Here is a 13625-nt window from a genome sequence, read left to right as displayed (position 1 = left end):
TTTTTTAAACTTTAATCACCAAAATAAAATATATGAAAACTTCTAGACCTGAACCATCCAAAAGAATAAGCACTAATAATTGGATCACTCGTATAAAAAAAACCTAATTGACAAAAGTCACATTAATCCAAAAAATTAATTAAAAAATATATAATAAAAAAATAATTATTATTTTATTATAGTCTTGTGGAGTTTTTACTCAACTGACTGCTGAGGATAATAATCCATAATAACATCTCTTCTGGATAGGTTCCAAATATTCCTTTTTATTTGCTACAATTCAGTTGAAAGAAAGACAGATCTCAAATTTACGTCCAGAACCAGCATCCAATTTGGAAACTGAAATTATTTCAAAGCAATTACCTAGACGGGGATGATGTTACCAATAACAAAATTATAGTAATTTACAACACACGGGAAAAATGTCTTTTAAGGAAGAATAGGAAACACAAATAGCCCAGCCAAATATCCTTGCCCTTGGAAGACGACGGGCAAGGTTTCTATTCCTTCACCACTTCATCTATCAATAAGGTTGATCGATGGTATTTGCTGCTATCCCTCTGTGTGCTGCTTGCAACCCTTGGGTCCATAGTGTTGACAGCCGCGCCTTACAATCTTTTTGCACAAGTAACAGTAGTGCATTTGGCATGCCCAGCAGAATAAGTGATTGTTGTTGCCTACCTGTTAATGCGTACAATCAAAACATTAAACTAGAACCCCTATTTACATATCAATAAATCAATCTAACAATGTCAAAATATTCCGGTTCAAATATCAAAGAAACTTTTTGTTATGTTTTCGACTACAACACATATATCAGTAATTTTGGGTAAAAGTACCATTGGCTGGGGTTGTCATTTTAAATCAGGATGAATGCTATATAACATGACATTCATACTTCTGTGACATATCAGTTAGTTTCCACAAGATTGCATTAGGAGATAAAAGGTACATATAAGGGGAAAAAATTTCCAACAAACCGATTTAATTTTCTCACCTTTGCATTGAACTGACGACAGTTAGGGCACGGCAGCCCGCGGTCAGCAAATAGTTGAGCGTGAACTTGACCTAATACTTGGCGTACATTCACCCTTTCCTCCCACTCCCGTATCATTTCTTGTGGGAACAATTCACATGACCCATCCCTCCAATAAGGAAAGAGGAAAAACCTTGTTAGCTAAATACTGACCAATCAACTATTCACGAGTTGAACCAAGCCAACAATAAGACTTTATCTGGAAATATCGTATGTGTTTGTGTACCTGAAATGATCATATCCGCTGATCGCACTGTTACAGCGGTAGCAGAAATACTGCCCACAGTTCTCACATACGATCTTGTTACATCCCTCAGTCCTTGAGATTGCCATCTTACAAGATGGACATTGCTTGGCGTCACGCATTATTTCCTTCATGCTGAGAAGTTCATTGATCATCTCACGCTCCCTGCGCTTTTGCTCATGGTCCAATTGGGATGAACTTTGGCGTTCCTGTCAACAATATTAATTCCATGAGTGATGAGCAAAGTTTCTATAATATAAGTAGATGATCACAGGACAAGGAAAATGCTAAAATATCTGAAAGCAGTGAAGGGAAAGGAGCACAGCCAAGAAGAAGACATCGACAATCATTGATCTATATTATTCCATGAAGTCCAAGCTAAAGCTATAAACTATCCAATTAACCTTTAAAAGCCAATTTCTACAATTTACAAGGAAAACATGAGAGCAAATGCTGATGAAAAATTACTGCAGAAGAAATGATAAGCTTGTCCAAGTAGACATGAGCAGAAAAACACCACTGAAGAAAATGACATAGCTAATACCTGCAGGACACGAAGCTTAATTTCTGGTGTCATACAAGCTATGCCAACATGACGGCGCTCCCTACAAAGGGTACAAAAGCTAAAGAAGCACTTGGAGCATTGTGCATGTTGCTCTTCATCCTCTAAACAAGGTGTTTCACATCTTGGGCAATATGCAACATCTGACATTGATTCAAGTGTTTTCTGTAGCATAAGGGATTCCCACCGTTCATACCCTTCATCGCCAAGCAACCGTTTCAATAAAGCAGGAGGGACCATACCACCACATTTAGCTTCAGGGCATTGCAGCTTGGTTATGGTGGCTTCAGAGATATGCATATTAGAATAAGTTTCCATGCATTTCCAGCAGTAGAAATGCTTGCATGGCAGCCTAACAAAGTCAATACCTGGTGAAAGAAGGAAAAAAAAAAAAAAAAAGAGCAATATTCAACATAGGACCAAAAATGTCACAATAGAATGCACAATATTTTCATCATATTAAAGCCAAAATCATAGTTTATTTTCATTTTTTATTAAATGCACATGCCATATGCTTAATGGCCATCCATACTCAAATCCAACCCCCCAGAAGTCACAAGCTCCCAGCATGGTTAATGCAAGTTCTCCAACTTATTATAGTGGAAATTTTCTTAACTGAAAATGATATTACTGATACTTTGGATCCACAATGTTAATTAACCTTAGCATAACAAATAAAATCATCTAAAGATGACACACTTAAAACATCAAGATATTACAAACCCTTTGCTTCTTTTCAAGTCATGCTCTTCTCTGGTAAAGCACAAAGGATGAGCCCTAAAATGTTCTCAGAAGGAAATGCCGACAATAGCAGAACTTTTACAATTGATCAATGTAAAATTACCTGCATGCTCACTAAGACAGATTGAACATTCATGCAAGCCTTTTAGGAAGTTCTCATGCAATTTATCTTCATTGTAACTCCTAATAAATGGAACATCAACATCTGGGGAGACACTTCCTGAAATTGCACGTCTATCTCCAGTGTTCTCAATACCATAAGGACCAAGAATTATTTCTTTATCAAACCCAAGATAAGAAAGAGAGAAATTCTGTAACCATTCTGCCCATTGGTACATAACTTCTTGCCCTTCTTGCTCCTTCCATAATGAGTCAAGCTGACCACAAAGATCGGAGATTCTAGCAGGATGCAACCACTGAACAGAGAGGGTGAAATAAGGAGGAAGATGACTGGGGTATGATTTAGGCAGTAAACAAGTCAACACAATCGGTGGAAGATGTTGGACTTTGAATGAGTATGAAAAGTCAACCGAAGCCTCACTTTTTGCACCAACACCATTAGATGAATTAAATTTTGTTGTTATAATTTTCTCTCCACAGCCTTCAAGATGAATATGAATCTGTAAAATAATACAAAGGTATCATCTTAGTCAGTAATCAATTGATTGTAGCTACTAGCTAAAACATGAAGTTATAGAGCAAATACATAACCTTCAAGGACCGTAAGCCCATATGTTCCTCGAGGATGAAGACATTGTCTCCATAAATAGACTGTATCACAAGTAGCTACCAGGAAAAAAGAAGAGAGATCAGATAAGGAGAATTGGATATAGATAAAAATGAACCCTTTTTATGGCCAGGGAATTGAGAGGGGGAAGAAACAACTTTAGCATCATCACATTCCGTTGACACAAATTTTAGGTTTTTCATTAGGACAACAATGACACAAGACATAGTTTTAAAGCATATGAACTTCAAGAAGCTAAGCTAAACTCAAGATCATCATTATTCGGACCAAGATTATAATGCCTTCGGCTTCAATAATAATAACAATAGAATAAAAGAAGTGCACAAATTTAGAGAACGCAACATAATTGTTCGAGAAAAAAAAAAGGGAAATTAGTAGAAATAAAAAATTCGAGGAATTACCTCGTCCTCCTGCAACTGTTTATTGATGCTCAGTTGTTCCTCCGGCAACTCGGGTTCATCCCCCCTTAACCGCAGCTCCTCCAACCTATTCACTAAATCATCCGCGCCGTCATGTGATTCATCTCCTTCAATTTTCTCTCCGTCCTCTTCAATCTTTGACTCCAAAACCTCTCTTCCTTTATTTTCATTTTGGTCCACATTCACGTCTTCAGCTACACCCAAACTCGCGTTATTATCCTCAGAGCTAAGCTCATGTTTGAAAGAAGCGAGGTCGGATCTTTTAACGAACTGGGTTTTCACCACGTGGCCACGTCGGTATTTCCAGCTGGGATTTCGATGCGTTTTATGGGGTTCTGGGGTAGAATTGAGGAATTGTTGTTGATTAGAAGTAGAGGAGGTTGAAGGAGAATTAAGATTGGATTCCTGTTGTTGTTCTTGGGAACCATGCGGTGGTTGTTGAGGAGTACCACGATCAGGCTTGACGGACCAGGTATCGTTGCTTTGGTGGTGGCTTCCCCTTGATCCTCTTCTTGCTCTTCTCATGGTGGAGGCCGAAGTTACCAGCGAGCCTCTTTTGGCGGTGCTTTCTTTGTGGTAGTTAGCTATATATTCAACCTATTTTTTAACTCTAATTAAATTATTTTAAAACATAAGTAGCTCCAATAAAACAAAATTCCATAACTAATTTATATAATTATTTTTTTATTTTTCATGTTCAGTGTCCGACCCAATAATATCTTTCTTCAAAACTTAAATCTTATTCTTTTCTTGAAAATGCAACTTGATTTGCGACTATACCTAACATTTCTTAATATTTGATTTTTTTTATTTTAATTACTTATATTTAAAAATAATTTAATTAAAATTAAAAAATAAGTTGAATATGAGTCAGTATATAACAATAATTTTATATATTTAAAAATGGGTGATGTATTGAAATTTTATTAGAGCCTAAAAATAATAAATTTTTTTATATTTTTTTGTGTGAAAATATGCCTCAAAATCGTTATATTTCATTAAATTAGATTTTAGTATTTATTTTTCTAACTGTCTTAAGGTCTTTATATAATTTCATACGATATTTCAAATAGTTTATCAATAAAATGATTGCTTTAAGATCAAATTTGAAGTAAGAATTATAAATCACAAATATTATCTGGCTTTCGATTATTATTATTACAAATAAGTCCACTTATTATTTCATTTTATTATATAAATCTTATTTTATAGTATAATTTTATTAATTGCATTCAAATCCATAAATTCTCTTTTAATGAAAAATCAATAGTAGTTAAATGAATTTTTTTGGGAATGCCCTTTTACTGTTGTTAAATTGTGTGTATTTGATTTTATGGGAATGATCTCCAAAAAATAATCTGTTTATCGATGGATTTTCAATATAGAGAGGCAGGAATTACTGTTGCTAAAAGCTTATAGCCACAAAATCCTATAGCAACGACTTGAATTTTGTCGCAGTATCTTTTTAACATTAGATTTTCACAGTTTAAAGGGACGGCTTTTATCCGTCAGCATATATCTTGGCCATTTGGTTCTAGTTTTTCGGGTTCGTATCTAGAGACTATGCGCACATGCTGGTTTTTTTGAATTAAACCTTTACCTATATTATTCATTGCTTAATGAAATGTTATATATATAGTTCAAAATCAATAAAATTTAAACGAGTATGTTCTTTATGCCGTATAAAATAAGATCTTTTAATATGAGAGTTATAATGTCTTTAAGTTATTGAAATATTTGAAATGGCAATTGACCATTAGCCATGGATGACATTTGGCAGTTCATATTTTCATGGTATTTGACGATCTCTAAAGATGAATGGCATTCAACCATCTCAAAATGAATTAATGGATAGTTGTCAATTTAATGGAAATAAAAAGATACATTAAAAGGAAAAGAGGATTCGATTATGAATGGTATAAAGTTATTAACAAAAAATATCGACTATGGTCCATTTCAAGATCATGAAATAAAAGAATTAAGTTTTCATTAAGTAGTATTTGAATTTCTCTATATGATTGAAAGAATTAAAAAGAATTGTAAAAGCTTTTAAGTATTGTTTATTTGCCATTTTTACTTGTAATTTAAAATGTTCATGTGAAGAATTGAAATTGAACAAATCGAATAAAAGGATGATTATGTTGTCTATCAAATTCAATAAGGAAATACTTTATATTGGGTATTGGAGTATTTGGCTCATAAAAAATAGAACGTAGATGTTATTGTAATTTTTTTAATACTCATTTATTTAATTTAATAAATGAATATCATTTCAACGATTCACAAATAATTTATCGAAGTTTTATTTATTTACAATCCTATATATTTTAGTCATTAGGTTATTATGACCAAAACTAAATGTTTTCTATTAAGTAAATAAAAGAAATATTATAAAAATTTAATTTTTTTAAAAGTGTTTAAATAAGAGTTTTTTATATATATTTCACCTTAATTTAATATAAAATTAAATGTATATTAACATATTTAGAATACAATACATGATAACTAAATCAAATGTTAATTGAAAAAATAAAATAAAATATAATTTGAAGATTTGAATTTTTCTTATTTGATTATATATATGAAAATATTAATTTTATATTTTGATATAAATAAATAATAAATCAAAAGTTAAAAAAAAAAAAGAAAAAGGAAAAGAGCAATTACTTAAACTATAATGGTATATTTACAAATAATCATCCTTTAACATAACAACATGACATATAACCATGTAGTAATGATCATATTTAGAAAATAAAATTAATTGAATAAATACTATATTTCGATTTACTAAATTATCTGGTACATATTTTATGATAAAATATTTTCAGTGAATTAAAAGCAACCCAACAAATTACAATAAAACTGAAAATGGGGAAGCCAATTTCGACATCAGCTTCCTCAGAAAAGCCGAATCACGAAAAGAAAAGCGCCTCCTGCAGGCTTCCCTTTCCCTTTTAACGCCGCTCTCTCTTTCGGCCGTTAAGCCGCCCGTTGTCTGTTTCTAAGTTCCCTCCTCTCTATTTTCTTCTCATATCAATCCTCTTTTATATTTCAAATTTCGCAAATATCTAATGCCGCAAATTAACCCTGCCTCTAAACCCTAGAGTCCCCCCCCCCTTTCACTTCTCGGCTTTACTTTATACTTTAATTATTATTATTATTTCTTTGATTTTGTGACGTGGAATGGATGGAGTGAGTAGCAGTAGCAACAACCAAACCGATGCATCGACGAGCGGCGGAGGAACCCAAACAGCAACACAACCTCAGCCAATGCCCCAGCCGGTGGCAGGGCATAGTGCAAACGGGCCACCGCCTTTCCTTAGCAAGACTTACGATATGGTAGATGATCCTGCCACCGATGCCATCGTTTCTTGGAGCCCAACCAACAATAGCTTTGTTGTTTGGAACCCGCCGGAGTTCGCTCGGGATCTTTTGCCCAAGTATTTTAAGCACAACAACTTCTCGAGCTTTGTCAGGCAACTAAACACCTATGTACGCCTTAGTAGTTAACTCTTGCTTAGTGTTTTGAACTTACCTTTATCAGAAAAAAAATGTAGGAAATTTTAATTGATATTGTCTCTTTTAGTTTGACTTGTGAAATATTTGATTTCCTTGATGATAAGGTTTTATTGCGGATTTGACATTGCTCCTAATCGAGTTAAATGCTTTGGAAGTGGTCGGCTCTAAAGCCATTTCTGAGAAGGTTTAGGAAAGCAACTATCGTAGAGGATAAGTTTTAGGAATCTTTTATGTGAAATTAAATTTAGAGGAACAAGTTTAGGAATATAGGATTGCATGGTAGCAGCAAATCACTGTTCTATGTTAGGCTATCTCTAGGTGAGGGCTTTAGCCAGCTAGGGTTTCAAAGTTATCAGTTAAATTCTCACTGAGGCTTTAGGGTTTGGTTATAAGATGTTTGTGAAGAATCAAGGATCATATGTGCTAAGCTATATTATCATTTTGGTTGCTTTGGTTTCGAAAAACAGGCTCAGGATCCTGTCTCAACTAATTGTGATGTTTATACTGGGGAGTTGATGGCTTTGTCATCGTTTCCCATGTCCTGGAATTGTGTGATTTAAGGTTTTAATTGTGCTTCTTCCTGGATTTTCTCAGCAACTAAATGGAGCACAATGGGGAAATTGGAAAAAGAAAGCAGATCCATGTTGTTCATGACACGTGGTCACAAGGTCATCAATGGATAGTTACTTTTATTTCTATTTGTTTGTTGCTGCTAGCTTAAATGACTCATACGTAAAGAACATTTAATATTAGATGTGGAGAGTGTGGTGCATAGAATGTCTCACTTAAATAATTAACTGTTCAGATCCTGATAATCCAACATAAGATTGGATATGTTCTTCAATGTTGGGTGAAAGACATGCTTATTGCAAAGTCATATTATCCAAGTATTCAGACTTCTCTTGTATTAGTTTAAGCTAGACAGATTTTATGAAATCTGTGTGCTAGGCTTTTCTCTGGGATTAGGCTTTGATCACTGTGGATTTAGGTCCTCAAGAGCTAGATTTTGTCTTTTGGACTGACATGGAATTTAATTTGTGATATTAAGGTCAATAAATGACTAAAAAGAATGAATTTGTTTGCAGGAATGAGTAACCAAATAGTAAGATTTTTGTATTGTGATGTGAGGGAAAAATTTAAAATTAGTCTTTTTACATTTTTCTAGTTAGATAACTTGTTCAATATGGAAATCTTTTGCATATTTCAGGTGAAAGTTGTGCAATCAGATAGTTGTTCAATCCTGATAAGCAATCATAGACTAATGCCATACCACGAATCTAGTGTTCACTTGACTGAGGCTAGCATTTAGTACATGCAAAAATAAATCTCTTTTAGGAAAACGACGTCTTCAATATTCTAAGATCTTAGTTCAATTTTCTTTCAGTGATAACTCTACCATCACTCTTTAAAAATGGAAGAGCTAGCCAATAAATGAATTGTGTGTATTAAAAATTTGTTTCTGCTACACATGCAACCCTCAAACAATATGCGTAACCTTTTATGTTCTTTGCATGCACATGCTCTTTTTATGTACATGTGCATCATAAATACATACACTATTCTGTTCATGCATGATCCTAGGTTTTTGGCTTTGGTTGTCATTCTACCAATATGAGATTCAGAGTTCAGATATATTTATGTTTTTCTCATTATGTGAGGGCTACTTTGGAGCAGTTTTTATCTTTGTTGTAAAGCAAGAGATCTAGAAAAAGGTGCTTGTTGTAGACAGTAGTTTGGAAGATATTCATCTGAAATCTTATAGTTCTGTTTACACTATAGTTTGGAAAATGCTCATCTGAAATCTTATAGTACTTTTTATGCTGTAGTTCGGGAAATGTTCATCTCAAATTCTATAGTATTGTGTAGATCTGATTCTAATTTATGTCATGCTCCTCTACAGATTTCCTTGGGAGTGGGGCTGTATATTATTTTGGCATCTTAGTACCATGGGTGTCGCATAATGTTTGTTGAATGATCCTCTACAGATTTCCTTTGGACTGAGATATATGTTAGGTTGGCGTCTTGGCAGATTGAGCATTACATTTAATCATTTTCTTCATTAGATATTCCTTTTAACATTATATCAATCTGCATTTAGGTAAGCTTTTTTACTAGTTAGTAGTGTTCTTAATAAGATTATAAAATGTTCCAAGAAGTAGGTATCTCATCAAATCCATGTCCCCTCAAGTATGATCGTAGAATAATGGCTTGAATTTATGATTTGTGTAACATAAATATATTGATCTTTAGGAGCTCGAAATGCCTAGAATGGTGTCTAATTTTAACTTTGTTCTACAGCCTCCAGTGAAAATAGGAATTTCGACTGTGATGGTTATCGGAATGCTGGAACTTTTTCTAATTAAAATTTCAAGGTTTAGTTGACTCAAGCTGCCATCTTTTACTTGAGTTTCCCTGTATTAGTTTCTATTGAGGTATTCTATTCCAGTCAAATTTCTGAGCTCAATTTGAGCTCGTTATATGGTATTTTTTGCCTTCAGAGTTTAGAGCAGTGATAAGCTTTGTCCTTGACTGGGGATCAGAGGTGGGGCCCATTTTGCTCAGTCTTGGCTCATTTTCCAAACAAGCTGAAAGAACAGTTTCGATTTATTTTATTTAAACTAGTTCCAATCAGTTCCAAGCGCTGCTTGTTAGTGATTGCCCATGAATTTTATTTTTTGTCATTCCCTTGGGACCGATATTTATTTAATTTTTTTTATTGTCAGTAGCAATTCTGCTGAATTATCTGTTTTCTCCATATTTTTTGTTCTTGCCTCTATTTTAACAGGGTTTCCGAAAGGTTGATCCAGACCGCTGGGAATTTGCAAATGAGGGGTTTTTAAGAGGTCAGAAACACCTTCTTCGGAACATTAGCCGTCGAAAGCCTGCCCATGGCCATGGACATCAACAGACACAACAACCACATGGACAGAGTTCATCTATGGGTGCCTGTGTTGAGGTTGGGAAATTTGGGCTTGAGGAAGAGGTTGAGAGGCTCAAGAGAGACAAAAATGTCCTTATGCAGGAACTTGTTAGGTTAAGGCAGCAGCAACAGACTACTGATAACCAGCTGCAGAACATGGTGCAACGTCTTCAGGGGATGGAGCAGCGGCAGCAGCAGATGATGTCATTCTTAGCCAAGGCTGTGCAGAGCCCCAGCTTTTTTGCTCAATTTGTGCATCAGCAAAATGAGAGCAATAGACGAATAAGTGAAACCAACAAGAAAAGGAGGCTAAAGCAGGATGGCATCATTGATAAAGACCATTCAACTGCCTCTGATGGGCAGATTGTTAAATATCAACCTTTGATGAATGACGCAAAAGCAATGCTTATGCAGATGATGAAAGGGGATGCTTCTCCCAGACTAGACTCCTTTAACAACAGTAATGAACATACCCTGATAGGTGACGGTTCATCGTCATCTAGTGGATTGGATGGTGGGAACAGTTCAAGTCGTGTATCAGGGGTGACTCTTCAAGAGGTCTCACCAACTTCAGGTATCTCGGGGCATTGCCCCTCAGCTGCCATTTCTGAAATACAATCTTCCCCGTGTACAACATCCTCTGAAAGGATTACAACAGCAGAGCTTCCAGATGTGAGTGCACTGATTGGAGCAGAAAAACCACCATCCGTGTCTGTTACACAGACAGATGTAATTATGCCTGATCTTAGTCAAATATTGGAAATGGTCCCAGAAAGCATTGTTGATATTCCTACTGAAATGGGGAATGATGGATTGATTGATCCCGATACATTGGCTGTAAATGGTTTGTTATCCATAGAACTTGATGAGATTGGTTCTGATCCTGACATAGATGCCTTACTGGTTAACTCTCCTTTTTTTCATGACCTTTTTCCAAGTCCAGTATGTGAGGAAATTGAGTCAACCTCAATGGAGGGTAAAAGCAAGGAAAATGAAGGGCAGGCGATGGACGATGGATGGGACAAATATCAGCATATGGATAAGCTCACAGAACAGATGGGTCTTCTTAGATCAGAAAACAAGGGGATCTAATCTTTTATTTCCATTTATTTGAGGTGAACCTGAAAGTTGTATTTTTTGACTTTATTTTGGTCATTGGAAAACGAGTAATGTCTTCATATGTATTCTGGTTTTGTTTTGGGTATTGTTCCTCCTAACTGGAAATTTTCTTGCACTCCACCATTTTGTGAGTTTGGTAATTGGTGGTTAGTGAACATTGATATGAAGTAGTTCGGAGACGGTTGTTGCTCCTACCTTTTAGTTTGAGGGCACCAGCATCTGTTGGCTGACTATACTGTAAAACTAAAGATAGAGTGAAACAAACAAGAGGTATAAGGTTGGTGACGGGTGAGATGGTATTATCCCTACCACGGGGCGGATAGCAGTTTAATCATGAATGTTCATTACTGGGAAATTTGGTTTATCTTGTGGGACATTATTCTATCTTGTGATCAGTAAGCAGATTATTTCCCTTGTGGATCAGAAGATAAATATGATGAGAAATTTGACTCAAATCACTTGTATCTAAAAAAAAAAACACAAAATAGATATATCAAAAGAAAACATGAAATCAACATAAACTTAAAAATGATTGATTAATCGGAAGTAAAATCAAAGTTGTTATGTGATGCATGGCTTGACCTTCCATTTCGCATTGTGATCTTAATAATTCGATTTGTTGATATAGGCGGTAGGCAAACACATTATTCCCCTTTTCTTCAACTCAATTGCTTCTCTAATTATTATTATTATCAAAACTAAGGAATTCAATTTTCCCCCTTCATTTCGCAGTTGAAATTGCAATTTTAGAAGCACATTTTTAACGATTAGTCCCTTGAAATTGGGTGTTTCGTTACTTAAAAAAAATACATTAAAACATAATTTTTAATTAAGAAATACGTGTCAACTTTCAAGTGCTGAAGAGACCCACACGCCCATAGATCATGGGATTTTCACTACCTATAATCCTAACTTATGGGTTAATAGCTGTTAGATTATTATTTGCTATCAACTGTATGCTTCGCAACTTCAAACATCAAGATTACATCTTTAAAGATAAGAAAATTAATTAAAATTTGTGGGGTTTTTAAAAAAAAAACATTAATAATAATTGTAGACTAGTAGATAAAAGCGGAAGGCAGAGGTAACAAAACAAAAATAGAAAATGTGTAAATGACACTAGTTAGGGAGAGAAGGCACCAACAGGGACTCCGTTTATCCCTACCGTCACCGTTAGCGGCAGCTGATTTCCGGCAATGGTCCCATTATGCAGCGTTGCTCTCAGCTATTGGTCCAACATCCCCAGACATCGAAAGCCTCTCCGACCTCAGAGAAACTCACCGTTATTGGCCATGGCAATGGTGGCACTGTCTACAAAGTCCGGAACCGTAAAAGCTCGTCGGTTTACGCGTTAAAGGTCCTCCGTTTCGATCAAAACGCGGCTGTAATACGGCACCAGGTGGCATGTGAAGCTGAAATCCTGAAAAGGGTTGATTCACAATTCGTTGTGAAATGCCTCGCAGTGTTTGATACTATAGGGGGAGACCTGTGTTTCGTTATGGAGCACATGGAGAAAGGATCCTTGTACGACGAGCTCCGAGTGAGGGTGAAGTTGCCTGAGGATGTTGTTTCGGTGATTACCCAAAGAGTTGTACGAGGGTTGCAGTATTTGCATGGAATGCAAATCGTTCATGGCGATATAAAACCATCAAATCTGTTGATAAACGGGAAAGGAGAGGTGAAGATTGCAGATTTTGGAGTGAGTAAGATTGTTGTTGGGACGCGGAACGCGTGTGAGGCGTGCATGGGTACGTGTGCTTACATGAGTCCTGAAAGGGTTGATCCAGAGAGGTGGGATGGGGGCAACGCCAATGGTTTCTCCGGTGATGTTTGGTCGCTAGGTGTGGTGCTATTAGAATGTTTGGTTGGCCATTATCCGTTGATTGGTCTCGGGGAAAAGCCTGATTGGGCAGCTTTGATATGTGCCATATGCTTGGGAGAGAGGTTGGAGATACCGGAGACGGCTTCGCCGGATTTTAGAAGCTTTGTGAGGAGGTGTTTGGAGAAAGATTGGAGAAAAAGAGGGTCGGTGGATGAGCTTCTTGATCACCCTTTTGTGAATAGGATTTTGTGAGGCGGCTCTTTATTCTAATCAAGCAAGGACTGAAATGGAATTTGCCTTGCATTTGCACCATTGAGTTCCTTCTTCAATTTTGCTAGAAAAACAAAAACTTTGTTTCCAGTTTTAGCTTTTCTCCTTCATAATGCGACCTTTCTGGGTTTCCAAGCATGTGAAGTTTGCCATTGTTAGAAATGGGTGGAAAATCATGTGCAGAGAAATTTTATAAAAAAAAAAATTCCATTTTGTTGGAAA

General features: G+C 35.7%; 3 protein-coding genes across 5 annotated transcripts; 2 read left to right on the top strand and 1 right to left on the bottom strand.

Annotated features, from left to right (window-relative positions):
- Positions 1–151: 151 nt before the first annotated feature.
- LOC107946759 (E3 ubiquitin-protein ligase RNF14) lies at positions 152–4388 on the bottom strand. Its single transcript, XM_016881209.2, has 7 exons — positions 3733–4388; positions 3295–3369; positions 2687–3203; positions 1825–2210; positions 1263–1489; positions 998–1145; positions 152–681 (listed from the first exon to the last, which is right to left on the bottom strand). The coding sequence occupies exons 1-7, from the start codon at positions 4273–4275 to the stop codon at positions 553–555; spliced, it is 2025 nt and encodes a 674-aa protein (XP_016736698.1). The 5' UTR covers positions 4276–4388; the 3' UTR covers positions 152–552.
- A 2218-nt stretch (positions 4389–6606) lies between these two features.
- Positions 6607–11512, top strand: LOC107946760 (heat shock factor protein HSF8-like). Of its 3 annotated transcripts, none has more exons than XM_016881212.2 (3): positions 6607–7245; positions 10058–11036; positions 11136–11512. In XM_016881212.2, the coding sequence occupies exons 1-3, from the start codon at positions 6937–6939 to the stop codon at positions 11282–11284; spliced, it is 1437 nt and encodes a 478-aa protein (XP_016736701.2). In that variant the 5' UTR covers positions 6607–6936; the 3' UTR covers positions 11285–11512.
- A 912-nt stretch (positions 11513–12424) lies between these two features.
- On the top strand, positions 12425–13625 carry LOC107946761 (mitogen-activated protein kinase kinase 10-like). The gene is given in 2 exon segments (XM_041083363.1): positions 12425–12580; positions 12582–13625. Coding segments are annotated over 2 exon segments (960 nt in total). The 3' UTR covers positions 13386–13625.

The sequence above is a fragment of the Gossypium hirsutum genome, chromosome A12, assembly GCF_007990345.1.
Source record: "Gossypium hirsutum isolate 1008001.06 chromosome A12, Gossypium_hirsutum_v2.1, whole genome shotgun sequence".
Taxonomy (NCBI): domain Eukaryota; kingdom Viridiplantae; phylum Streptophyta; class Magnoliopsida; order Malvales; family Malvaceae; genus Gossypium; species Gossypium hirsutum.
This window is presented reverse-complemented; position numbering and strand designations above follow the sequence as displayed.